The sequence below is a fragment of the Colletotrichum higginsianum genome, chromosome 6 (assembly GCF_001672515.1).
Source record: "Colletotrichum higginsianum IMI 349063 chromosome 6, whole genome shotgun sequence".
NCBI lineage: Eukaryota > Fungi > Ascomycota > Sordariomycetes > Glomerellales > Glomerellaceae > Colletotrichum > Colletotrichum higginsianum.
The window spans coordinates 924,740-950,684 of NC_030959.1; the positions used below are offsets into that span (position 1 = coordinate 924,740).

The 25,945-nt window shown below is 56.0% G+C and overlaps 12 protein-coding genes across 12 annotated transcripts; 6 read left to right on the plus strand and 6 right to left on the minus strand.

Moving 5' to 3' along the window:
• Nucleotides 1-15: 15 nt before the first annotated feature.
• Nucleotides 16-1,263, plus strand: CH63R_08690 (Dihydrofolate synthetase; the record flags this gene model as incomplete). The annotated part of the gene is made up of 1 exon (XM_018303664.1): nt 16-1,263. The coding sequence occupies one exon, from the start codon at nt 16-18 to the stop codon at nt 1,261-1,263; it is 1,248 nt and encodes a 415-aa protein (XP_018155687.1).
• A 321-nt stretch (nt 1,264-1,584) lies between these two features.
• Nucleotides 1,585-2,591, plus strand: CH63R_08691 (DUF218 domain-containing protein; the record flags this gene model as incomplete). Its single annotated transcript, XM_018303665.1, has 2 exons — nt 1,585-1,778; nt 1,967-2,591. 2 exons carry the CDS (start codon nt 1,585-1,587, stop codon nt 2,589-2,591), a joined length of 819 nt encoding a protein of 272 aa, XP_018155688.1.
• A 106-nt stretch (nt 2,592-2,697) lies between these two features.
• On the minus strand, nt 2,698-3,858 carry CH63R_08692 (uncharacterized protein; the record flags this gene model as incomplete). Its single annotated transcript, XM_018303666.1, has 2 exons — nt 2,698-3,191; nt 3,243-3,858. 2 exons carry the CDS (start codon nt 3,856-3,858, stop codon nt 2,698-2,700), a joined length of 1,110 nt encoding a protein of 369 aa, XP_018155689.1.
• Nucleotides 3,859-4,701: 843 nt separating this feature from the next.
• Nucleotides 4,702-6,151, minus strand: CH63R_08693 (Ice2 family protein; the record flags this gene model as incomplete). Its single annotated transcript, XM_018303667.1, has 2 exons — nt 4,702-5,490; nt 5,630-6,151. 2 exons carry the CDS (start codon nt 6,149-6,151, stop codon nt 4,702-4,704), a joined length of 1,311 nt encoding a protein of 436 aa, XP_018155690.1.
• Nucleotides 6,152-10,241: 4,090 nt separating this feature from the next.
• Nucleotides 10,242-11,467, plus strand: CH63R_08694 (Fatty acid desaturase; the record flags this gene model as incomplete). Its single annotated transcript, XM_018303668.1, has 2 exons — nt 10,242-10,433; nt 10,520-11,467. The coding sequence occupies 2 exons, from the start codon at nt 10,242-10,244 to the stop codon at nt 11,465-11,467; spliced, it is 1,140 nt and encodes a 379-aa protein (XP_018155691.1).
• An 885-nt stretch (nt 11,468-12,352) lies between these two features.
• On the minus strand, nt 12,353-13,558 carry CH63R_08695 (MSP domain-containing protein; the record flags this gene model as incomplete). The annotated part of the gene is made up of 7 exons (XM_018303669.1): nt 12,353-12,757; nt 12,817-12,954; nt 13,021-13,136; nt 13,187-13,245; nt 13,301-13,323; nt 13,386-13,456; nt 13,519-13,558. The coding sequence occupies 7 exons, from the start codon at nt 13,556-13,558 to the stop codon at nt 12,353-12,355; spliced, it is 852 nt and encodes a 283-aa protein (XP_018155692.1).
• A 1,192-nt stretch (nt 13,559-14,750) lies between these two features.
• On the plus strand, nt 14,751-15,920 carry CH63R_08696 (UBA/TS-N domain-containing protein; the record flags this gene model as incomplete). Its single annotated transcript, XM_018303670.1, has 3 exons — nt 14,751-14,835; nt 14,899-15,124; nt 15,281-15,920. 3 exons carry the CDS (start codon nt 14,751-14,753, stop codon nt 15,918-15,920), a joined length of 951 nt encoding a protein of 316 aa, XP_018155693.1.
• Nucleotides 15,921-16,827: 907 nt separating this feature from the next.
• On the minus strand, nt 16,828-17,386 carry CH63R_08697 (60s Acidic ribosomal protein; the record flags this gene model as incomplete). Its single annotated transcript, XM_018303671.1, has 4 exons — nt 16,828-16,874; nt 16,931-17,069; nt 17,137-17,214; nt 17,318-17,386. The coding sequence occupies 4 exons, from the start codon at nt 17,384-17,386 to the stop codon at nt 16,828-16,830; spliced, it is 333 nt and encodes a 110-aa protein (XP_018155694.1).
• An 836-nt stretch (nt 17,387-18,222) lies between these two features.
• On the plus strand, nt 18,223-19,801 carry CH63R_08698 (uncharacterized protein; the record flags this gene model as incomplete). The annotated part of the gene is made up of 5 exons (XM_018303672.1): nt 18,223-18,436; nt 18,492-18,877; nt 18,927-19,093; nt 19,146-19,359; nt 19,409-19,801. The coding sequence occupies 5 exons, from the start codon at nt 18,223-18,225 to the stop codon at nt 19,799-19,801; spliced, it is 1,374 nt and encodes a 457-aa protein (XP_018155695.1).
• Nucleotides 19,802-20,139: 338 nt separating this feature from the next.
• CH63R_08699 (Ycii-related domain protein) lies at nt 20,140-20,617 on the minus strand (the record flags this gene model as incomplete). Its single annotated transcript, XM_018303673.1, has 2 exons — nt 20,140-20,392; nt 20,448-20,617. The coding sequence occupies 2 exons, from the start codon at nt 20,615-20,617 to the stop codon at nt 20,140-20,142; spliced, it is 423 nt and encodes a 140-aa protein (XP_018155696.1).
• A 1,796-nt stretch (nt 20,618-22,413) lies between these two features.
• Nucleotides 22,414-22,929, plus strand: CH63R_08700 (Actin polymerization protein; the record flags this gene model as incomplete). Its single annotated transcript, XM_018303674.1, has 1 exon — nt 22,414-22,929. The coding sequence occupies one exon, from the start codon at nt 22,414-22,416 to the stop codon at nt 22,927-22,929; it is 516 nt and encodes a 171-aa protein (XP_018155697.1).
• A 440-nt stretch (nt 22,930-23,369) lies between these two features.
• On the minus strand, nt 23,370-25,083 carry CH63R_08701 (AMP-binding enzyme; the record flags this gene model as incomplete). Its single annotated transcript, XM_018303675.1, has 4 exons — nt 23,370-23,474; nt 23,528-24,396; nt 24,449-24,485; nt 24,541-25,083. The coding sequence occupies 4 exons, from the start codon at nt 25,081-25,083 to the stop codon at nt 23,370-23,372; spliced, it is 1,554 nt and encodes a 517-aa protein (XP_018155698.1).
• Nucleotides 25,084-25,945: the final 862 nt, after the last annotated feature.

The following is a 25,945-nucleotide window of genomic DNA, read 5'->3' on the forward strand; positions in this document are numbered from 1 at the left end:
CAGCACGCTCCAAGCATGGCAATGAAGGGCATCAGCCTAGGCCTGCACCGCATATCCAGGGCTCTCGAAGGCGTCCCGCAGAAGTGGGATGCCATCCACGTTGCCGGGACCAACGGCAAGGGCACCACCTGCACGTACCTTGCGGCCCTCTGCCGGTCCTTCGGCATATCCAACGGCCTTTTCACCTCACCTTACCTTGTCGAGCCGCGCGACGCCATCAAGATCAATGGCGTCCCTGTCCAGCAAGACATCTACAACGACGTCCGACGTAAGATCCTGGACGACGAGCAGGCCCGTTTATCACAAGATGCATCGCAGGAAGCCCTAACCATCTTCGAGGTGACGACCCTCATCGCCTTTGGCGTTTTTGGCCGCGCCGACGTGCAGATGGGTCTCGTCGAGGTCGGCCTTGGCGGGCGACTCGACTCAACAAACGCCCTCAAGCGGAAGAAGGTCACCGTCATCACCAAGATCGGCCTCGACCACCAGGCCTTCCTCGGCAACACCCTACCCGAGATCGCCAAGGAGAAGGCCGGCATTATGATGGCCGGTGTCCCGTGCGTCGTCGACGGTAGCAACCCGCCCGAAGTCCTCGAGGTCTTCCGGCAGCACGCGGCAAGTGTCTCGGCACCGCTGCACCTCACCACAAATCAGACCGGCCTGCTGGAGACCCTGTATCGATCCGAATTAATGCCTCACCAGGCCCAGAATATGGCATGCGCCATCACAGCTTTTCAGCTTGCTTACCCGCATCTGGACCTCTCCGTCGAGAAGGCATTGCCGATCTTGAAGGACATCACACATCTGGGCAGGCTGTCCTGGTTGGAACTCGGCGAGAAGTATCCGTCACGAAAAGGGAACCCCATTCTCATTGACGGGGCTCATAACCCGCAGTCGGCCGAGACTCTGTCCACGTACGTCGAGCGACGCCTGCGGGATGCAGACAAACCCGTTACGTGGATCGTATCGGTCTCTAAACAGGACGGAAAGGACGCTGGAGGCATGCTCCGCACCTTGCTGAGGCCCGGCGACAGTGTCGCTTGCGTACCTTTCTCCAAACGAGAGACCATGCCCTGGGTTGAACCCTTGCCGCTGGACACCTTAAGGGAAATGGCATCAAATGCAGGCGCGAAGGAGATTTTCATGGGTGAGGGAGGCCTTGAGGCGGCCACTCAATGGGCTGTCGATACTGCGAGAGACGGACCTGTTGTTTTGACTGGGAGCCTTTATCTGGTTGGAGATGCCTACAGAATTCTGTCATGAAAAAGGGTTGGATCAAGTATCAAGGATCAAAGCATAGTGCATGGCAATACACCACTCTGGCATGTTGCGCCAACACGATACGATTGGATTCGTGAAGATTGTGGTTTCTCTGCGGCTCTTGCTGACCGTGACGATCTCACTCCATTCATTCGCGAAACCTTGCGTGGCATGAATGGAGAACACCACATCCTCACCGCCACCGCATCACATGATCCACAACAGCCCATCCAATGCGCGGGGATCTGTCCCGACTTCGTCAGGAACTTGTACGGTGCAATGCGACGACCTGATCCCCCCTCGTGCCATTAACGGAACCACGCCATGTCGGCCACGAGCAACCTCATCATCGTCTGCTGCCACGGCATCTGGACGGGCGGCCCCACCAACGGCGCCGCCGAGTCGGAGTGGCTCATCGCCGGCTTCCAGGCCGGCGAGACCCCGACGTTCATCGAGCACATCAAAGCCGGGCTGGCGGCGCTGCGGGACGACCCGGCTTCCGTGCTGGTGTTTTCGGGGTAAGCTCACGCAACCACCTCTGCCCTGTGCGGAACACTGATGCCCCCCCCCCTCTTCTCATTGAAAATCGCTCGCGTGCGTGTCTATCTCTGCGCTCACTAAAATGGGCCACCCAAAACTCCATTCAGTCGAACTGTTTACTTGTAACTCGTTGACATGACACGTACGCTGACGGTTTGTCGCGCAGGGGACCAACACGTCGGGAAACCCGCCTCTCGGAGGCAGAGAGCTATGCCAACCTCGCCGTCGCCAACGCCTACTTCGGCATCCTCCCGTCCTCCCCCGGCGGCGGCATAGCCGCCTCCTTCGCGTCCCGTATCCACACAGACGCTCTCGCCTTGGACTCGTACCACAACATCCTGCACTCCCTTCTCCTCTTTCGCCGCCTCCACGCCTCCTGGCCGCGCACCCTGACGGTGGTCAGCCACGCCTTCAAGAGGCCGCGCATCGTCGACGGTCACTGCGTCGCTATCGGATTCCCGCCTGGGAGGGTGCGATTCGTCGGCATCAACCCACCGGGGATGCGCGACGCTGCCGACACTAGGGGTGCCCAGGGAAACGGGGGCAACGATGGTGGGGGCTGTATCAAGACGGGGGCCATCGAGGGCGTGCAGCGTGCCGTGGACGAGTGGACGCAGGATCCCCACGGCGTCGGGCCGAGTCTGGCTGGCAAGAGGAGGGCGAGAAATCCGTGGGGTCTGGATGATAGGCTGTTCACAAGCGAGGAGGAGAGAGCGAGGAGCGGTGTTGTCACGAGGGTCGTAGACGGCCACGAGGCGTTGGTCGAAGACGCGAAGAGGCCGTGGGCTTAGGAAAGATAGACTATTGAATCGAGGATATAGCATAGACTCCATCTAACTCGCCAAGAGTTTGTAGTCGATTTCCGGGCCTACACCTTGATCCCACGATACGGACTCATTAAATCTTCGCCCTCCTCTCGTCACCCCCCCGGCCGCCATCCTTCTCACCAACAGCATCGACCAGGAACCTGACCGAGTCCTCCACCATCCCCTCGCTGAACGCGTGCCCGACGCCATCGTACACCTTGTTCTCGACCACCACGCCCCTGTCGGCGTACCACGCGCCCGCCGCCCCGGCGAAGAACTCGACGAACGGCTCCGACATCTTGTACGGGACCAGCTTATCCTCAGCGCCGGAGCACACGAGGAACCTTTTGCGTCGGAGGCCGAGACCGTCCAGAACGCCGCCGAGACGCCGCCGCTCATCCTCGGGGAGGCTCTCCGCCGACGCCGGGACAACGCCGGTGCCGAAGAGGGTGCCCTTGGGGTCGTGCCGCAGGCAAGACGCCACGAGGTCCGGCGGGAAGTCCCTACTGCCGAGGAACGAGGCGCCGTCGTCGGACGCCGAGAAGGTCGCTAGCTTGGACTTCTTCGCGCGGTCCGATAGCAGAGCTGTCACCGGTTCGTTAGCTCCCTCTTCGACCCTTAGTCACCGTTACTCACCCATGTAGTCGGGACACCCGATGATCACAACTCCGGCCGATACCCTTTCCTCCCGGAACATTGTCTGCCACGCGCTGTGCCCACCCAAGCTCACGCCCAGTACGAGGTGCTGATCCATCGCCCACTCGGCGCCAGCGCCCCTCCGCGCGAGCTCCAGCTTCAAGTACCCCTCGACGACGTCGATCAGCGACGTCGTGTCGCTCACCATGCCCGAGACCATTGCCCACATGTCGAGCGCGTGCGTCGCGTTGCCCTCGCGCCACGAGTCGCTCGCCGTCGAGGACACGGTCCTGGTGCCGTGGTTCTGCTGGTCGAAAGCTACGGCGATGAGCGCTCTGCCGCCACCGCCGCCTGCCGTATCTCCGGTGACAGGCGCGGAATCGGATGCGGATGTCTGCTCCCATTGCGAGATGACCCGGCTCGCGAAGTCCGCCATGTCCTCTTTGGCGCGCAGGCGTGGGTGGTGCAGCCACAGGCACGAGACGGTCGAGGCCTGCTTCGCGATGAGCTCCTCCAGACCGTAGACGTCGCAGAGGAGGCCTGACATGGGAAGGGTCGTCTTTGAGACGGCAGGTGCCGGGGTGGACGAGCTCATCGGGTTGTTTGTCGATGCCATCTTGATCGTGAGCAGGTGGTATTGACGCTCTCAAATTTCAAATGATTTTGTAGCAAGGGTATGGCAAATACTGTATTCTTATGACGCCCAGAAGGAAACACGCAGCTAGCGACGACGAAAGGGTTTACCGTGAGTTGATGTGTTGATGGGGTAGGAGGTGGGTGAGTGAAGAAGTCTAGGTTAGGTGTAAGTGGGAGGGCGGGCACGACGTTGCCGAGGCCCCAGAAAAGACGGTGTTGCGACGGAGTCAAGTGTCGTCAAAGTGGGTGCGAGCGGCGTTATCCCCGAGCAGCTCTGAACCCATCCCGACTTTTAACTTCATCCTGTTACAGCCTCAGCGACCGTCGCGTCAAGGAATGATCCGATCCCCCCAAGGCAGTTGAACACTCTCTTTTCGCTCATAATGCTTTTGTGGAGAGCGGCTTCAGAACGGAGAACGGATAACACAAACAGACATGATTTCCAAGGCAATCAATTTAAAAGACAAGTTTCCTAATGTGATATGTAGATGCCTAAGCAGTGGTAGCACGAACTATTGAGCCGCCTTTGTCGTCAAAGACACTTGAAGCCCTTCCGCAGAATACGCAGTAAAAGAGTCGCCATACGAGCATGCAGACTCCTCAATCCCCCGAAACGCCGTCCTTCTGTGCCTTTCCTATTCCCCTTCCGTGCCTGCCCCTGTAGTCCTGTCGTTACGACCTATGTACGGTGATCGGTCAATTTTGTTGGTTGGCCTGCTTGAACAGGCGATGCTCAGTAAATCTTTCTGGGACGCAGGTAACCACTTATGCCTTCGTGGCGTAGATACTGTAACCGCTTCGCCAATGCTGGATGGTTTCGCGCTCAATCCATTTTCCAATGGTTTGTCAGACCACTGTCGTGGTCTTCGTTGCCCAAGTACAGTTCGACCGCGTAAAGGGACATTGTCGCAGCCACATTCGTCCAGCGCCAGACGTTCCCGCCTGGGTCGCCTCCTCTAAGAGTCCAACCATCCGGTCCGTCGTTGGTCGAGAAATGCTGCAGGAGCAAGCTTGTGTACATGGCAATCAGAATCGACGGCGAGAAGTAAGTGATGGTTCCAATGAGCCAGTTGGCTGCGTCCGACTCCTCAAGAGACGGCTCTTCCATGAGAGCCCTAGCCCCAGATTCGCGGACCGCAGGGATGATGCGGGTAGCGCAGTAGAAGACGAGAAGTCGGAAAGCAAGCGAAATGATGACGGATGGGGTGATGGTCTGGAAAGCGGCGTAGAGAAGACTGAGAGATGAGTGGACAGCGTAAGGAAGAGAACCGAGCATGTGAAGGAGGGTCGAGTACGATGCCATGATGATGGGCGGCAGAGGCGGGAAGTCGGGCTGAGACGACTGGTGTTGGTCCGCCTCGGTGGACTCGGAGGGGAGGTAATCAGTGAAGATTTGATAGACGCAGAGAACGACGTAGGCGAAGAGAAGCGACGACTCGACAGGGTTTCCGCGACCACTGCCGATTCCATACGCGCAGAGGAAGAAGGCCGAAGTCATGGTGACACCGATCAGGATCGCATCGGAGTTGTCGATGTAGGGGAAGTGGGCGACGCGCCAGAGGAAGTAGACGGCGCTCGCAAGCACGCTGCCGGAGATGACGAGCAGGATGATCTGCGGCATTTGTTAGCAAGTCGGTCGCAAAAGTGCCTGTTAGTTCCAACGTTCGTACGGCCCTACTATCACCAGGTTGTTGGTGACGTCTTGGGTCTTGCTCCGTACGTTGGGGACAAAGGGAGGGGTTTCGACGTACAATCCAAGTGTCACTTCGCCCTCTGTTGACCAGCCACTTCGTGATCTGTCCTGCGGCCTGAATGACGAGCAAGGTGCAAAACCCTTCAAGAAGCTGAAATACTGGACTCGAGTACCTTAAAGTCTTATCCCAACCACCTAAGGTAATGGTCTCGATAACACCGCCCTCGCCAAACACCCACTCGCCCCATGACGTCGATTTGGAGGCCGTGATGCCCTGTAACGTGCGCTCAACCCAGTTGGTAGCGCCGGCGTCAACGGCGAAGCGGCCGAGGGCCCAGATCAGCAGGCCCGGAATGACGATCCATTGCGAGAGACGGAGGATGACGGAGATGGCCCATCGGACGCGCGACTCGGCGGGGGTGACGACGGCGATGGCCGAGTAGATGAAGTAGAAGCTGCAGAGAGCGAGACTGTATGCCAGGCCACTATCCCTGCCGCCGACATCAAACGCGACGGGGATGGAAAGCACTATGCTTAGCAGGAAGATGGCACTGGTGAGGATTCGGAGGAACCACCACATCGGCGCGACGAGCTGGCTTGCTGGAGCCGCGCCGACAGAGGGGTTTGTTTCTGGCGATGGCCGGCCACCTTGGACGGCTCTGCGGGTCGAGAGAAGTCAAACAAGGAATGTGAGAGAGAGAGGCCGTCGTGGGGTTGCCGCAGTCCTTGAGAGGGCCAGACTTGGGTTGGTGGTGGAGTAGAGATGGCGAGGGGACTGAGGGCAGGCTGAAGGTTGCTATCGAGGCAAGGTATATCGTCTTGTTTCGGCGGTCGAGGCCAGCGGGAGAATAGGTGGTCGATGCAGGTGGTCCAAGAGCTGGAGAGAAAGCCGTTGTTGTGTAAGGATGGCAGATGCTCCTGGGAGAAAGAGCGTGGTTGCTGGTTGCTGGTTGCAGTTGTACTGTTGTCCAGAGGAAGGTTCGCATTGGGTGATTAAATTCAACCGGGAATTTTTGGGCGAGGTGGCAGGAAGCGGACCCAAGGATTGGAGCTCGGGCTTATCGTTTTAGGCGGCTGCTCTCGCCTAGTTCTTATCTTCACGTGGCACCGTCTGCTAAATAGTGGACAAAGGCCTTCCTCCCCCCCCTCCCAACGTCCAAGGATGTAAGCACTTTAGGCTTGTGGGCGGTGAAGCTGCAGCTCTGGTGTAGTGTCAAAGCTTTTTTGTTCTTCCCTTCCTTCCCCCTTTATTGTCTGTTTCTTTCTTCAGACCCCTGCAGACAATAAGGACAAATGGCCAGTGTTTTTATATACTGTATATTCTGGGGAGGCAGCAATGAGACCATGATCTGCAATACATGAGGCCACAGGCGGCATGTGACGCACATGCAGGATAGGCAGAGAGAAGAAGAAAAATATCGGCATTGGTGGGCATGGAGATAGCTCCCAGGTCCCGTGCCCCTATCGCAGTCTCTTTCACCTCGGCTTCGGATTACGGCCTTCTAGGGGGGCGTTAATGGAATCTGGCTGCCAAACGACGACGACACAGCCTGGACGTATTGCAGCGGTCATTGCAGCGTTGCAGTCTCTTCCAGAGGCGCCCTTGCAGCTAAACTACAGCCCTCCACTTCTCGTGTTGGTGCAATTCTAGGCCCGTCTGATATCATCCCTGCCCTTGCCCCCCCCCCCTCTGCTTCTCCATCCAAATATGTCAAGCTCCAAGTTGTCTGCATGTGACAGCCAATCACAGACCCCCCCTCCTTACAGTGTCTCTGCTTCAACCTCACCTAACCCTCCTTTGGCATCACGATTGAACAGCCACCGCAGGTCACCTGAACAGTTTAAACCCCTTTGCATCCTACAGCCCAAATTCGACGGCAAACTCGGACTGGACGAAAATGTACTGCAGCCATTAGTGCTCTTAAGAATGGCATCCTTAACTGTGACTGTCTCGGAGCAAACCCCGACTCTCGAGACTGAGGGCGGATACCGCGTCTCTGTCAACAGCTCACCTCTTTCTCTTGCACACGATACCAGTCGTTACCGTCTGTCGGACTTGAGTTTGGGTTTCACTTTACTTCTCATGGTTATGCGAACTCGGTAAGGTCGCGCGGTCAGCGAAGCATAGGAGAAGGCCCTTCTCTCAATACGGACAATGCACAAGTATAGACGACCAACAGAGCTAGAAGAATCATGCATTGGGGGACCAGAATCGATCAAACATGAAAAGCAGAGAGAGGCGTCTCAGCCGCCGCCAGTGTAAGCTCCGATGTCGCTCCCCCGAAACGCGTGTGTTCACAGAGAAATATCACCTCTGGTCCGATCGATGGAGAAATACCCTCAGCATCAACTCTACTTCTCACGCAAAGCGAGACAGAATACGTAACATGCACACAGCCATACGGCCCCCTTTTCTCGAAGTAGATGCGAGTGGTCATACGACAGGCAGAACAACACCAGACAAGTATGCAAAGTGAAAACCAAGCTTTCAAGAAGCTTGGTGTAGCCCTGTGAGGCCACATCCGTGGTCGGAGTAACATAGTTTGACCGGCCGATCGCTCGAGTGGCGTCGACCCTGATAGCCAACGGCTTCCTTGTTCGCCAATGCAAGCATTCGAAACCAAATTTTCGAGGTCGCACAATGGCGCAGGCGTATTTGTGTTTCTTCAGTCGTCAGCCACAGCTTCGCGGATGATATCTCTTGGTAGCGATTGCCTGGATGCAACGTTGCCAAATATGTCAAACCCATCAAGTGCAAACGGATACTTTACTTACCGTCAGCGAGTGCCGTGTCCATGTATCACATACATACAGTGGAGGAGACGCCGTCTGGCCGTTCCTGCAGGCCTGTAGATACAGTTACCAACAGCTCTCGCCTAGCTTACAGACGACGTTCAGATCTGCTCATCATCAATTGTTCGTAGACGTGTGATTTCGACATGACGTCTTAGGCGTATGCGGCGAATAGGAACAGCTTTGATGCCGTTGCCTTGCTCCCATCGTGCAATTGCAGGCCCAATCGGGTGATCTGGGTGGCCCTGGCGATGTTGAAGAACTCGGCCGAGGACCAGCACCGGGTTCGACTCATCCCTGAGCTACTTACGCTTCCAGGCACAGGCAGTTGTCTGGGCTGCTCACGCCCCTGATATTCAGGCTTGACCAGTATTCCTTCTGCAAAGGGGACCGAGGCGGATCGTGAGTAGGACGAATATGCACTCGCTGGAACGTTGCGTTGAGACTACTGGCAGGTTGTGACATGTAGGTCGAGTAACAGGTTGATGGACTTGCAAAGATAGGATCATCAAGGTCATTAACGGGCCACTCTGAACATTCACAGCATGCCCTCGTTGCAGCTCATGATCCTTAGCGATGGAAGTTTACAAGGCAGGAAAGGTGCGGTTTCCTCGGACATTGACAGATCAAAATAGCGGGTATATCAACAGACTTGGGCTGTGTCTTGCGTTTTCGATCCTGATGACAAAGACATGAAGTGCAATCATGTGTACAATGGCCCATGGCTCACTTGATCAACTTGAACCGCAACAACACGGAAGTTTGAATATGAACAAATGATCATGAAAACGCCCTCGCACGATGTGAATCACAACCTAACCATACTTGATCAGATGCAACACGCAAGACACGGAATGCATGCATACGAAGTCAAAAGACCACAAACACCGGGAGTGTCTTGTGTTTCCGCAGCCCTCTCCAGAGCTGATCAAGCCCCGAAGCGAAATACTCGACCTACGTAGAACGGGTTACAGAACAGCGTCGGGAGATGCCAAGCGACGCCGCCGGCATTGGCTACTCTGAGCGACGAAAATGAAAACCGGCACTCAGAGATACCGGCCATTGCGGTGTTAAATGGGCCATGTTCTTCATCTCGCTCCACAACACGCACGAAAACCGTGGAGAAAACATAATTGGTGTGTGGGTAGTTCTTTCCAGCTTCCCCAATTCTTCCCCGACCAAGAAAATTTACAGCGCAATTACCACCCTGGCTGCATCTCAATTGTAATCCTGGGTTTCTGCCACCTTGTACCTTGTGCACCATGCAACCAGAAACGCAGCAAGCAACGTGTATGGCCGCCTGAACGACTGGCCACAGCGGAGCAAGGGATCCTGCTCCATCTCTTCCCCCACTGATACCCGCTGCGCCACAGGTTGCAGATAGCAGTAGTAGTCCTGCAGAGGCGACCTTTACACCGCTTTTACTAAACATCGAACCCCTTCGTCTCCCCCCCCCAGTGCCACCCAAGCCCCTCCATCCCCTAAAGCAGCCCGCCATCAGGAGATTTGCCATTTTCGAGGCGTGATCTTCTTCCCAACAACACTCGATTCGCTTGCGTGCAGAGGGGGAAATACACTACAATCTCTTTTCGTACAGGAAAAGCGCACAGGGTCAACACTGTCGTTTCCTTCCACAGGCGCCCTCTTCCATCTGATCTCTTGTCTTTATATAAATCCATATTAAGGACCCAGAGCAGTGACGGACTCTCGTTTTACCTTGTCCCATTCGCCCCCCTCCACTCAGGACAGATATATTCCACTCCTTTCTTGCCGGAAAAACAGCAACAGTGCCATCTCTCTGTACTCACGCGCTCCCTACACACACGCGCAAACACGAGGATACACCAGACAACAAACCTCTCTACCAAACTGCGACAATGGCCTCATCCGGTGCCGAAACCGTGACGAAGGCGTCCAAGCGCAAGTCCACCGCCGCGCCCGCTGCAGATGGCGCCGCCGCCGGTAAGCTGAAGACCGACGCGCCGTCCGCCGAGAAAGACTTCTTCTGGACCTACACCGAGGAGCCGCACCGAACCCGCCGCCTTGCCATCATCAAGGCTCACCCCGAGGTACCGTCTTCTCATAACTTCCCCTGGCGGGCCAATGGGTCGCCGTAGCGTCCGCAGGCAACTGACTATCCCCCCTCCTCCAACAGGTCACGAAGCTCTGCGGGCCGGAGCCCCTGACAAAGTACGTCGTCGCCGGCGTCGTCGCGATGCAGATCTTTTGGGCCTGGTACCTCAGCGAGACGCCCTTCTTCTCCTGGAAGTTCTGGCTCGTCGGCTACATCTTTGGCGCCACCGCCAACCAGAACCTTTTCCTCGCCATCCACGAAATTTCCCACAACCTCGCCTTCCGCTCCCCACTTGCCAACCGCCTCTTTGCCATTGTCGCCAACCTTCCCATCGGCGTCCCCTACAGCGCCTCCTTCCGCCCCTATCACCTCACCCACCACAAGTCCCTCGGCGTCGACGGCGTCGACACCGACCTCCCCACCGCAATCGAGGTCGTCTTCTTTGACTCCATCCTTGGTAAGGCCTTCTTCTGCACCTTCCAGATCTTTTTCTACGCCATCCGCCCGACCCTCATCTACAACGTCGCCTTCACCTGGGTCCACTACGTCAACATCGCCGTCCAGCTCGCTTTCGACTTCGCTCTCTACTCCGCTTTTGGCTTCAACGCCATCCTCTACCTCCTTCTCTCCTCCTTCCTCGCCGGCTCCCTGCACCCGGTCGCTGGCCACTTCATCGCCGAGCACTATGTCTATGAGACCGTCCCCGCCGCTGCCTGCGACGCCGCCAACAATATCCCCGTACCCGAGACCTTCTCCTACTACGGGCCCCTTAACTTCCTTACCTACAACGTCGGCCTGCACAACGAGCACCACGACTTTCCCGCCGTCCCTTGGACTCGCCTGCCCAAGCTGCGTGAGCTCGCCAAGGAGTTCTACGACGACCTGCCCCGCCATGAGAGCTGGACCTATGTCATCTGGCGCTTCATCCTCGACGAGAACGTTGGCATGACCTCCCGCGTCAAGAGGAAGCAGGGCGGCCGCATTGTTGGTGGCGGCGCAAAATGGTCACGCGAGGAGATTGAGGCTTGAGTTTAGATACAGCCGTACATTTCTTTGGAACCCCCACCCTTTTCAACTAAATTAATATTTTTGTCACGAAAAAAGAACGCTGGGGCCGGTAGGAGAGAAAGATGGAACAGCAACCGCAAGGAGAACTATTGCTCATTTGCCTTTGGTTTCATGAGTGGGCGTTGATAAAATGGCCTGTTGGTACGAGAACACGTCGGTACGAAGCTTTTGTGGCAATCACGAACGAGAACACTCACTATACATAGACATTGGGCTGTGCTCATCAGAAGGGTCTTGCTAGATACCCGCCTGATAGAAATCTGAGCAAAGGTGCTTCAAGACCTCAATTCTTGAAATGTCACCGGTCGAACACAAGTTTCGGTGAGGAGGATGTCCGTTTGACCGCGGCAAAAGTGACAAACAAGGGGGCAAATGCAAACATCTACTTGAAGCACTTTGCCCAAAACCTATCCCTGTCCTCGGAGCTTCCCTTTCATGTCCTATTCATGGTCACAGTACCAGTCCCCGAAGCGAAAGCCCAAGGGATAGGGAGGGGCAAGTCAGAATGAGTCACTGTCACTTGCAAATGCCAGAGCCAAATGGCGAGATCAGTTTCTGAAATCAACTACTTCGCGTCCAGGACGCCGGGCCGTTAGAACAAAAAGAATCCGTATGGTTACATGTGTAATTTGTGACTCCATTCCATGTCAAATCAGGGTTGTTGTGGATGAATGCTCTCCATCCGCCAAACCTCGTCGTCAAAACCTCCTCTCGCCATGCTGTCTTCCTTGGGCCTACAAGAGTGATGGCAATGACACCAAGGCACTCCAGTACCCTACAGCTCTTCTCCGTAAATCCTCCAATAGAAAGCTCGTAGAAAGGGTTATTTGTCGGGGTTTACCAAGTTTAAAAGAAGAAGTAGGCAAGCAGGAAGCTGAGGAGACACAGGATGGCAACCATCTGCACCGATACACCCTCAACTCCCTGTCTTACCGCTGCAGCAGCTTCTTGGGTGCTGGGGAGCTTCTCGCTCTCCGTCTTGATACGTTGGCGTAGACCACTGCTATCCTGCAGGTTGGCAATCTTGGCTTCGGCCTGGGAAAGCTTTTGTTTCAGCTCTTCGTAGGTGACCTGGGTGGTGTTGGCGACAACGTGGCTCGCGGCGCTGACTGTTGATTGGGCCTTCTCGGAAACCGTGTCGTCCTTCGTGTCGGAAGTCGAGGGACGGACAGCTGAAGCACTGGGGCTACCAGAGCGATCAGCTTCTTGGCCAGGGGAAGAGTAGACGTTCGAAACATCGGGAGTGTTGTCCTGTTATTTGTCAGCATGGGCGCGAGGTAGTTTCGATCGGAATGCCGGTATCGACGTACGCCGTTAACGACAGAGTGGCGGTTCGGGGTAGAGGTAACAGCAGAGGCACTGGGAGGGTTGGGCGACTGGTCATCGGCGGTAAGCCAGTTGACACGAATCTTCCTCTCAATGACAGAAGACTTGTCGGTCTGATCGAGCTATTTACGAAAATTTGATTAGCCCATGGGCCACGTTTTCGGGCTTCGTTTAGAGTCTGTTCTCACAATGTTGGCAATACTCGCAAACTCCTTATCGGCAGTGATGGGAACGGACTGGACGAGGAATTTGTCGCGGCATTTGGTGTCGAGAGGTGGCTCCTGCTTCATGGCCTGGAGAAGGACTTGTTGCGGTCAGTTGCGTGTGACCACCTGGCAATTGCAAGATGCCTACCGGTAACCTCCACATCCTGTCCAGGCTCGACACGACCCGAGTTGGGGCGAACGCAGTACCTGGAGATGTCGTCAGTCGCCTACGAGGACCTGCATGGGGTGCAGGGGATCGTACTGCTTCGGGGCGGTGGTTTTGACCTGGTCGAATATCGTGTGAGAGGAGAGTTAATTGGCGAGCCAGGACTTGGGCGATGACGTACCTTGAAGGCGATGGGGGTCTGGTTCGGGTTCTTGATCCGGAGAATCTGAGAGACTTCGACGGTGAAAGGCCCTGAGAGAGGAGGGAATGTGAGTGCGAGGCAACGTGATAGATGGCGCAAAGAAAGTCCTTACGTCGGAAGCTCAGCTCGGAGGGCTCAATGTCGACGGACATGGCGGAAGCTCGGGAGGGAGATGCAAACGCTTAGGGTACGGGCGAGGAGTCTGGCAGGTCTCGGCGCATTCAACGCAGGCCTTAGCCTAAGCAGATAGATCGGAAAAGAGAATTTATGAAAGGCGTGGAGAGAAACGTGTCGAAGGAGTGTTGCGCGCGGGGCAATATTAGAAAAGGCGCCGGGTTGTAGGGTAAAAGGTAGGTAAGGCAAGGTCAAGGTTCCTGGAAGTGTTCGAACGGAAGGACGGAAGGAAGGAAGGAAGTAAAGGAAGGCAGTAGGGTAAAAGCAGGTGTTTCGCACGCAAGAGCCCACGACGTAATACACACTACCATGGGTAACCAACAGTGGCACGACCCGGGCTGGACTCGATTGGGATAGGGAGGATGCGCACACAGTCCGGCTCTGAGCAATCCTGTCCAGGAGTCCAGGCCAGGTTTCATTAAGGTGCACTCTAGCCCCTAGCGGGCGGTCAATCGGAGTTGCGCGCTGGGGCCCTCCACTAGTAAGCTGCGCTGGGGACAGGGGGGTTAATCCGGCTCCCGGGGTGTTTGTCCACTAAAAATGGAAACCCAAGGGACCACTTCCTCGTGGCCTGGCCTCCAAGATGAAATGTACTTTACACGAGATGGCTGCTGAGGCATGAGGGGGGTAAGTTGGCGAACAACGACAAATGCTTTGCTCTTGTGTGCTTCTGTTGTCCATAGAAATATTGAAAATAATACGCGGCTGGCCAATGAAGAAGTTACAGACGCTGTCAAAGAATGGAGAAGGGTCAACAGAGCAGATAATAGGTGTATTAGTCAGAAACGGAAGGGCAATCAATGAATGTATGGATACAAGATGAGAAACGAGAGAGGCCCATCGTCCGTGTTTTCGGTCCCTCCCGCGCGCTCCAGCCACTTCTGCTTCAAGGAAAACAGCCCCTCTATCCACAACTCGGAGACCTGCAGGCTGCAGATGACGTCTCCAAACAGAAATCCGACTCAGATCAGTACTTCCCTCACCTCCTGCATATTTGGCGGTGCATACACCAAAATCAACTCTTATTCACAACCTCCCCGACTCTGATTAATTATCAGAAGCAGCGTCTACCGCCATACGTTTTCTCATTCAACGACCAAGCTTCCTCAAGCTGCAGTTCGTCATCTACGTTGCCTCAACAACCAACAAACACCAACCCTGCCACGCAAGATGACCCAGTCCGACCTTGATCAGCTGCTCGACATGGGCTTTGAGAAGGCTCGGGCTGAGCTGGCGGTTAAGAAGACAGGCAACCGTCAGTCCCGTCTCATGTCACAAAAACAGACCCCAAGAACAGCTTTGCTGACAAACTTCACAGTAAATGGAGCACTTGAATGGCTTGAGGCAAACCAGGATAAGCCCCTCGATGAGCTCACTGCTGCCGCCTCCAGCACGGCTGCCAAGGACGACGACGATGATGCAGGTGAAGTTCAGGCCAACATCGATGCTCTTGAGAGCGGTGCCACCGCAAAGTCGCTAGTTTGCAATGAGTGTGGCAAACGCTTCAGATCTCAGGACACGGCCTCTTACCATGCAACCAAGACGTGAGTTATCCTATGTTACCCTTACTACCTGCCTTGCCCTCCATTTGCGCTTGCACGAAACGAAGTTCTATCTCAGTGGCAACCTGAAGCGAGTGCAGGACTGTTCAAATAGACATGTCTCTGCTTACGATGGATTTGTGCGCTGACACCTAACAGGGACCACACTGACTTCTCGGAGTCGACAGAGGAGATTGCTCCCTTGACAGATGACCAGAAGAAGGCTAAGCTTGATGAACTGCGTGAGCAGCTTAAGGAGAAAAAGGCCAAGCAGGCCCTCTTGGACAAGGAGGAAGCCAAACGCAACGAGAAAATCCGCATGAAGGCGACAAAGGAAAGCCAGGAAGCCAAGGAAGAGTTGCAGCGCAAGGAGCAGATCAAGGAGGCTGCCAAGAAGCGTCAGGAAAAGCAGGACGACCTTGAGGCGAAGCGCCGCATCAAGGCCAAGATCGAGGCTGACAAAGAGGATCGGCGCCGCAAGGCGGAGGAGGCCAAGGCCGCGAGGGAAGGCCGCGCCCCTGCACCTGTTCCCGTTGCCGCGCCCTCCATCCCGAAGGCCACTGCAAACCACAACGAGGCTCGCTTGAGACTGCAGACGTCGGGCGGCAATATCCTGAAGACCCTGCCAGCCGAGACCACCCTATTCGAGGTGGCGCAGATGCTCCAGTCTGAGAACGGCTTGGAGGTTACGAGCTTCTCGACCACTTTCCCGAGGAAGACGTTTGAGGGCCACATGGATCTCAGCAAGACCCTGAAGGAGGCTGGTCTCACACCTAGCGCTGTTCTTATCGTCAAATAGGCGCGCCAGTTTAGAACAACGATCGGGAAATACAGGGCTGCATAGGCTGGCGTTGGGGGTGTAGAAGGCAGAGGAAAGGACGCCAAAGTGCGACATGAGAGTGAAGAAGTTGACACGAGCCGCCGGCCTAACCATCAAAATGACATTCAATTTGAGCACGCATACTGTGACCCAAGCTAGATCACACCCTCCCCGACGAGGAAGGGCGATACACATGAATACCCGAGTTTTCAAACCGACTCAAATGAACGGCTGATCGAGCCGTTTCACGTCCGCAGCCAAGACAAACTTTGAGCCAGAAGGCAGTATTACTGTACAGCTCCGGGCCAAACACTTCATGTCTGGACTCGGAACAGGCATGCGGACGTCAAGAACCATGAGCGAAACGAGAACACCAACGCATCAGAGACATACAGGACGAACCGTCAGTCCAGGACACCTCCCCTTGAGACTTAACACCTCAACCACTGAAGCAATCATAAATTAGGCGCATTCAGCCTTGATGACGTAGGGCATCGCTCTGCGCCGGTGCCGAGGGCGTTGGCACGACACGGACCAGAAGTGATGATGAGTCACTCTAGGCAAGATAGGCACCGAGGGTTGAATCATAAGCCATTTCTGCTCGAGCTAAGCTGGTGTATCATGTCGACGTACGCGACTCACTCCGTCAGAGGCGCCGCGCGTATGTCCCGGTATGTTCAAAGCATGCCAAATTCCACTTTCATTTTTTTAGGATGTCCAGTGAACTCCGCGTAGAGAGCGTCTTCACATTTCCGTATGAGAGCTACTCTGTCCAGGCAGCAGGATATCGTGCCTCCACCCAATCCTTTATGATCGCGCGAATCGTAGAACCCCCGGATCCATGCAGTTGAAGTTACAAAGGGAAGGAAATCGTCGCGGAAATCGCTTAGTCGAAGAGACCGAATCCCATGTCGTCGTCGGACTCCTCCTTGTCTGTAGCTGGGTGTCAGTGTGTGGAACGTTGACTGGGAATGCGGATCGAAACGTACCCTCCTCCTTCGGTGCCTCCTCAGCGGCAGCCTCAGCGGCACCACCGGCAGCGGCAGCACCACCGGCAGCGGGGGCAGCAGCGCCACCACCGGAGCCGACGTTGGAGAGCAGGTCCTTGACGTCCTTGCCCTCAAGAGCCTGTGTTTCCTCAAAATCAGCTTTCGTTGCTCCTCGTTGGGTCGTTGGAAGAATTGTCGCGTCGTACCTTGGCGAACAGAGAGGTCCAGATGGGCTCAACGTCTTCGATCTTGGCAGCCTTGATCAGGGTCTGGAGCTTGTCGGCCTAGTAAACACCATCGTTAGTATTCGTCCGAGTCCGAGATATTTTGTATCGTATCAATTCCGTTGCGGGGTGTGTGTGTGTATGTGTTCTCGGGGCGACGCACAGTGATCTCGACACCATCATCGGCGAGGATGAGGGCCGCGTAGGAAGAAGCGAGCTCGGCGGTCGACATTGTGACTGATTTGGGGGGCGTTTGCGACTGGAGGTTGACTTCGCGGATGGTGAGTGTGATTGTCGAAGGAGCAGTCAATATGGTAATCGTGAGTTCAATCCACCGTCGAAATTTAGCAGGGCTTTCAAGACCTAATTTTGCAGTCGGCGGTTTTTCGGCTAAAGTAAGTGCCTTTCCGATGGTCCCGCTCTGAAGTGACTGTGATTGGACGAACGCCCGAGCCAATGGGATTACAGATCGACGGCCTGGGCTGCTGGGTATACCTGTCCCCGCTGCCATCAGTCACTTGGGTCATGCCCCACATCAATACCTCCATTTGACTTTCAGCATAGCGCCCAGGTGTGGCAGCACCGGGTCAGACCCCCCACCTTGCTTGCAGCACACTGTTACTTATCACAAGCACCGCTGATTGCTTGCTGCAGTCGACGTGCACCGCTTCCATCAGATTCCGGACAAGCTGGGCCACCTTACGACCACGCGCATCATCCGCAATACACCACTCGCCTTACACATACTCACCCCTCCACGCATATCTACCTGCGGATCCCACGGGAGACATTCTTTGTCACAGACACCCTCACCAATACGCTTTTACCGTGTTCATCCGCTCGCAAAACACGACCGGCAACCGGACTGGACTGACCTTTGAGTTCCTAGTCCCCGCTATCGTGCTTCGTTGAATGTTGGAGCATTGGCAGACTTGCAAGGGTATTGACATTCAGCGCAAGAGGTGCATGCCTTGGCCGTCCATGATCGCGAACAGTCGCCAGTCACCTTTATTTCAACTTTACAACCCTCCCAGCAACCAGCGCCCATCGTAGATTACGTCACACAGAATGGATACCCCTACCTGCCCCCCGCCGCGGGACGACCGCGAGAAGGAGATTTTGGAGAAGCTGGTCGCGATCCGCGATAGACTGCAGCTGCTGAAGCAGGACCGCACCACCTACATTCGCAGTCAGGATGTTCTCCCACTGTACGACGAGACCATCGAGCAGGTCCGTCAGCTCAACGAGTGCCGGTCGTCTGATCGAAGGGAGGAGAACAGAGGTATTGCGCTATCGCCGCGACTGTGCGGGGTCAACGGCTAACCCGCATACTGCAGTGGACAGGGTGCTGGAAAGCTGTTTCCAGCTGCTGTCGCTCTTCTTCATGACGATCGGTCGAAACAACGAGGCTCCGGCCGCCTATGCCTTGACGTCCACCATTAGGAGACTGCTGGATCACCTCACCGAGGTCGATCTTTACTCGGCCAAAGACCTAGAGAGTCTGTCGCACACTCTAACGAAGCTGGCGCATAATGTCAAGTCCACCGAGAACGAATACTCGCCATACATCATTACTCTATTGTCCAACAGGCTGGAGCTCTGTGAAAAGTCGCTGGCGAATCTCAGAAAGCGCTTGGAACGTCTCGAGGATCCGCTGCCCAAGACGTACGAGAAGCTGATCTCTATTCTGAGGTCCATGTCTTTGGCAAACACACGGTCCAAGGTAGGTTTGGTGTTTTGAGGCATGTGGTATAACGTCTGACGCCACGCAGTTCTCGTCGTCAGAAGTACAAAAGCTTCAAGCTCAATTGCGGGAGATCGATGAACAGAGCAAGGAGGGCAAATTCGTTACGGCGGATGGAAAGGCTCCCGCCGGGGGCGAAGAAATGGCCGCACTGCTGGAGAAATGTCTGCAATGGTCCGATGTTGTGCTTGATAGGTACAACACCGCGCCTTCTCTACCTAGAATCCTGCTGATTTGTGATTTTTAGAAAGGGAGTGATCCCCGACTCTTTCCGACCGACATACGACGTTTTATTTCGCATCCGCAACGAGCTTGAGAAGCTCTCTATTACGCAAGCATGGTCTCTGCGTGAGGCGGATCTCTTTGACTTCCAGCGGCAGCTGGACAAGATCGACGAGAGCAGAGTCAACGGCAACTGGCTGGACGATGAAGGCAAGCCTGCTGAACTCTATGTTCAGCGTGTAAGTGAACCCACCGATCCGTGTCGGAACTCTCGGCTGACGCTGGTAGACGCTCCTATACCTTATCAGAAGAAGCTACGCCTACATCTACTCCCTCATGATATCCTCGGAACCAGTGTCGGAGGCTTTGCTACCGATCTACAACCAGCTGCAAACGCTGAAGCGATGCCTGATCGAGGTGAAGAACAGCGGTGGCGTTCAATCCGTTAGAGAGTTGTACCCCTACAGCATGAAGGTGCCTTATTTTAGCCCGGAAACCGGTCAGGAGACGAGACTAACTGTGTCGCAGCTTCACTCGATTGACAACATGCGCCAGGACGGCAAATTCATGATCAACAATGATATTCCCGAGGGGCAGGGTAGTGTCAGTGAACTTCTGGCTGAGTGTTTCGAGCTCAACTACGAGCTCAGGGTCGCCGCTGAAGAGCAGGCTGAGGCTTAATGACGGGCGGGGGATATTGGGTTTTCGGGGCGTAAGCGGAATAGCGGCTGCATTGTGCCGGCCTTGGGTTCTCAACTGGCAACTGGGACTGTCAGGACCACAGTCTAATGGGAAAGGTTAAACGGGACGAGGCAAACTCAAGTGTATTCAAATATGGACCAATGACATGATTTCTCAACAGACGGGGAGCTTGAGCTCGAGCTTCTGCCAAATATCGGATGGCACCTCGGCCGACAGCAGTGCGATTGTGCCCTGACATTCCATCCCGACTCAAGGGTTTCTGAAAGTACATCGGAACTTCAGATGTGTTAGCTCGCACGAGAGTCCATCACATCATCTCACAGTATGGCCATGACCAGACTCACAGGCCACATTTGGACTCTTTCGAGATCCCAGACGCCTCTGTCGACATAGACGTCCCTTTTCAGCATCTCCATGATTTCCTCCTTGGACTCGGCCACGCATACAATGGTGCTGCCAAGGACTTTGAGACTCGAAGGCTCTTCGTTGGCGGGAAGCTCGTGCAGGATGGGGCCGCCCATCTTCCAGACGCCGGAATCCCGAAACGGCTGGACGCCTTTGAGGTGCGTGCTATCAATTGGAGTGAGCATCCGGTTGGGATATACAGGGATGAGACAGGCCATACGAGCGGACAGCGAAGCGCGTTGCAAGAGAACCGGGCTTGTCAGGGATGATGACGAGCCATTCAGACTTCGTCGACGTGGTAGCCATGCCACGGCATCCGGAGGGCCGTCCGAGGCTGAAGCGCCGGCTTGTGCACCGGAGAAAAGCTGAAGTTGCGTGGCGGGATGCCATCACTATTTCCCTGAACTTTGCATGTTGATGATACAGGGCAATGGGGCAGTCATATAGACGGAAGGAGGCGCTGTCTCAATATCGGAAGCTCGCTATCGTCTACCAATGACTTGAAGGCCTCAATCGACTTTTGGCATGCACCTCCCTCCCCCGCGCGTGCGCAGGCCAGTCTCATGCAGACTGGCGACACGGGCGACTCCCAAGCCACGAGCCGATCAAATGAGGGCGATGGGCGACTGCAAATACTGATGTTGCCCGACGCTCAGGGCTGGGCATTCTGTTTCTCTTTCCTACTTCAGTCTAGCAGAGCCACCGGAGACGCCCTAACTGACTCCCAAGGAATGATGAATCCTTCGATGCTGCCCCGCGGACGAGAGAGGAAAGTGGGCAGGAGGACCTCGAAGACGCTGCAGGGGATGCATCTGAAGAGAAACTGCGGGGAGAGGTGGTGGGTGAGAGTCATTCATGAGCTGGCAGTCACAACGTCTGGTTGCTTTGTATGTTTATCCCCCCGCGTTGCAAGCCGACCGGAGGAGAAGTTCGCGAAGATAAGAGATCGAGAGATGGGAGAACACGGTGCAAAATGGTCCCAACCATCGGCTGTTCCCCCCTCCCCGGCCCCTCTGGAGGAGCCGACATGGATAAGGCGGGCTGACGGTTAAGATACGGCTGGAGCGACGTGGTTCCGGTCAAAGGATGTTTGTGACGGCTAGGTTTATTCTAAGCTGGATGGAAAGACGAATCATCTGCTCAGGTCGACTACCTACGCGCAAGAAACGAGGGAAAACGAGAAAGCAAGAGTCGACCTTCGCAACCCCGCCCCCCTTTCTAGCGTATCGTGAAGTGTGAGCAAAACGGGTGAAGGACAAACCGGCCTTGGGTTGTTGAACTCGTTGAGTCACCCAGACCCATATCTCCGGTACCGCCGGCCCCAGGAAGCTGGGAGCTCGGTGTCCGTATCTCTATTCCATCGTCTGCTGGACCTAGAACCACGCAGCCCCAACACTTCGGGAACCCACGGCGGGGCCAGCTGGCTACAGTCGGCTCACGCAGCGTTCACGCACTTCGCGCATTCGAGCTCAACCCCGAAGCTCCTTCAGCTCCAGGGGTGGTCCCCTACAGCTCACACACCTCCCCCCCTTCTTTGAACAAAGTCCCTGGACAGAGCGTGGTATGTCATCACGCAACGTCCCGGGCCCATGGCTGACCTAGCCCTGCGCGTGCCGGTTATCGGACCAGCCGAGCCCTTTCCCAGAATAAGCCTGTCTTGTGATGCGTCGCGCTCCACCGGCCATCGATCCATGCCAGGTCAGAACGGGAGCTGCCAGGAGTGCGTGTGGCCCGGCTTGCACAGCTCCGAGGAAGAGCGAAGCGGACGGCGGCGCGGCGGCAGACCGCGAGGCTCCATCGGCATTCTGTATCTGGGTATCAGTCATAGAATCACTCATCAAAACTGGGCGAGAGATTTTTCTTTCGATATATAAGGGGAATTCGGGACGCTCGAGGGGACGAATGGAGCGTTGCCTACGATCTTGCATCAATCTATCATCTCCTGCTCTACACCAAATCACGGAAGGTTTTCTCCCTTGCATCAACCCATCTGCCATTGACCAACATTATCTCACCGACCGAGGTCTCACAACTGCATACATCCATACACCACACTTGAGCCCCTCAATATACAAACAAACCTACGTTGATCGATATCAACCCACGCCCCGCCCTCCTCACATAAGTCTCACAACCTCATCACCAGAAACCTGTCGAGAGGAAGAAGCCATATGGCAATCAAACCGATGTCCACCACGGACGAATCCGCGCACAAGCGCACCGCCTCGGCCACCAGCGCCGTCCAGACCACACCTCCCCCCGCGAAGCGCCCCGCGGCAACCCCCGGTCCCTCCGTCACTGCCCTCCCGCCCGCACGCCGCGAGTTCCCGCACGCCGTTGCCCTTGTCCTCTATCGTGACGCTGGCGACGACGTCCCCTCCTCGACGACGACCGTCCTGGGCGTCCACGCCGGCCTCGCTGACGCCAACGCCGAGGTGCGCAGGTTGGCGCGGGAACAGGGTGTCAACCTCGCTGGCGTCGCGGCCAACGACATCAGCCCCGTGCGGTGGGACGCCCCCGACGGCACGTCGTGCTGGGTCGAGGCGCACGCCGTCAAACCCAAGACCTTCGTGCCAAGAACTACCTCTGCCGGGTCGTCGCCGGCGGAGCAGCAGCCGCCGAAGAAGCTGTACGACGCCGAGGAGGGCGAGGACCCCGACCTTGATGACGACGACCAGGACGAGGGCGGGCACTACGACTAAGGGAGACTGCAGACGTCGTGCTTCGGGCTGGTTTTTTTGAGTTGGCGTTTGGGTAGTGAACACTGTTGTACCGCGTGAACACAGTTGCACCCTGGGCTTGACTGGCACAATGGTTTAGTGGAGAATGGATCGACGACGACTGGGATGCAGGAATTCATGACTTGGCCTATGGGCCTGAAGTACGCGACTTTGCTTCGGAACGCATAAGGCATTGTTTTGCTACATTGTTTGTAACCCATGCGGGGTGGCCGGCGTTTATAGATATTGGAAGTCCCTCTATTCTATTTCTTCTAGGTGTTTAACAAAGTTCTCTCTACTCTTACTCGAAACCTCGCTCTGAATCTTTCTGCTCGGCTGTCGGGAAATATACGAGCGTTCAACACTCTTCCATCCCCATCTAATTGGACAGATATGGTCTGGTGTGGACCGCTTGATGACGTCTACAACTTGGCCTTCGGCGACTCTTGCTGCTGCATCTTCTCGGCAACGATGCGGCGCTGGATCTTGCCGGTCGCTGTCTTGGGCATCGTCTCTGTGAAGTAAATCTGCAGCCGTCAGTCGACTTCGTGTCGCAACATTTAGACAAGGCATGACTGACCTTTTTGGGCACCTTGAACTTGGCCAGCTTTTCCGACACCCACTTCTTCAAGTCGTCGCCCTTGAGCTGCTGTCCCGGCTTAAGCACAACAGCCACCCCAATATCTTGGCCGTACATGTCATCAGGGATGGCGAAGCTGACGGCCTCGGAGACGGCGGGGTGGCGCGTGAGGACGTTGTCGAGCTCGATGGGGCTGATCTTCTCGCCGCCCTTGTTGATGAGCTCCTTGATGCGGCCCGTGATGATGATGTAGCCATCTTCGTCCTTCTTTCCCTGGTCGCCCGTGCGGAAAAAACCGCCCTTGGTAAAGGATGACGCGTTGGCGCTCTCGTTGTTGAGGTAGCCCTTGGTAACGTTCTCTCCGCGGATGCAGATCTCGCCCTCCTGGCCCTGCGCGAGTTCGTTGCCTGCGTCGTCGAGGATGCGCACGTCGACGCCCTGGCCGAGACCTACAGTGCCGGGCTTGCGCTTCGCGGGGGGCAGGGGGTTGGAGGTCATCTGGTGGGCGGCCTCGGTCATGGCGTATGCCTCGAGAACGGGGGCCTTGTACGTCTCCTCGAGCTGGTGGAAGACGGTGGGCGACAGAGGGGAGGAGCACGAACGAATGAAGCGAATGTTGGGCAACGGGTTGGGCGCCGGATTCTTGAGGAGGATCTGGTGGATGGTGGGCACGGCGGTGTACCAGTTGGCTTTGTGGGCGACAAAATCACCCCAGAATTCGGTAGCAGAGAACTTGGACGGAACCACCATGGAGCCGCCGCAGGCCAGGGGTGCGAGAAGACCACAGAGGAGGCCGTGGACATGGAAAAGAGGCATTACCAGCATGGTACGGTCCTTATCCGTCAGCTGATAGGTGTTCTGGATGTTCTCTGGGGGTTGCGTCAGCCACGGATCTCTCCATCAGTTCAGACCCAGACTCACTCATCGTCCTGGTCAAGTTGCGGTGTGTCAGAGGAACCTAGGCTGTGTTAGCATGTTAAGCTGGTGAGCATCAGTTTGCGACCGTGACTTACGACTTTGGGTCTGGATGTTGTTCCGCTGGTGTGCAGCACCAAGGCGACGTCGTCCACTTCGGCCTTCAATACCTTCTCGGGCCCCTTGCCTTTGAGCTGGCCCAGGTCCTTCACATCCAGCGCAACCTCCTTCTTGGACTCATCCCAGTACGTCTCGGCAACGGCAGCGTTGTACTTCTTCGCAGCCTTGACGGCGGGAGCACCAGCAGCATAGGCGCCCTTGGGAACCAAGACGATGGCAGACTTGACGTCTTCGATGTAGAACTCAAATTCGTCCTGCTTGTAGGCTGGGTTCAGGGGCGCGGCGATGCCACGCTGCCACGAAGCGGCCAGGAAGGAGACGATGAACTCGTACGAGTTGACGGTCGCGATGGAGACGGGCGAGCCGCGAGTGATACCGATGGCCGCCAGTTTCTGCTGAAAGGCCGACGTCTCCTTGACCAGGTCGCCGTACGTTACAGTCAGATGGTTGGACTTGGACGGCACGATGACAGCCGTCGAGTTGGCGGGGCCATTGATGGCGGTTTGGAGAGTCAATGCCATCTTTGCGCTCACTGTTGCAGGTCTCTCGCTCTCACTCTATTGGAGGACAGAGTATGGTTCAACGCGTTTGCGGCTGGACGGCACTTGATAGAGAATGCGAAGGCCAGCGAAGTCGGAGTAGACTCGGGGTGAAATGGGGTGGAGCGAGGTGGCGTGAAACCGACTGGAAGTCTTAGCTGCAGCCAGGATATGAGCTAAATCTGTATTAGGCCGAGCTTCAACGAGCTTATATAGTTGCTCCGATAAAATCAAAGGTAAACAGTACAGGACGATGGTGGAAGACAAGTACAAAGTAAAAAAGAGTTAAGGCGCAAATATGGTCGACTGCTAGGGAAACCTGACCAGAACGATGATGAGCTCGGGACCAGCCCAGCCTGGGACAAGCCGGATGACCCTGGTCGCCCTTTCTGGCCATTGAACCCCTCGCCCACTCGGTTACCCGCCGTCCGGCCCTCCAGCGCATTGCCCTGAACAGCGGGTGGCCCTTCCCCGGTGGAAACCTGGACATACGCTTGCGCGGCGGGCTGGGCGCTGTGCCGAATCTCGCTGGGGGTGGGTTTCCAGTGGCCCAGATGCCCCAAAATGTTCCCTAGAGGCCACCGACGCGCCGAAATCCAGGCGTTGGGCTCCGCCTTTTGACGGAAGAACGGCAGTCACAGACTCCTCGAAAGCTGTCTAGCGGCAGCGGGTGGGGCCACAGCTCTGCAGCTTCAACTCGGATCGCAACCCAAGGAGGCTGAGAGCACGTTGCCGGTTTCCCCTGCGACGCATCGATAATCCACTCTCCGTACACGTTCTTTACAAACCAATCCGCCCGACACGATCCACCTGAGTCTCGCGTACGATATCAACCTCTCAAGAA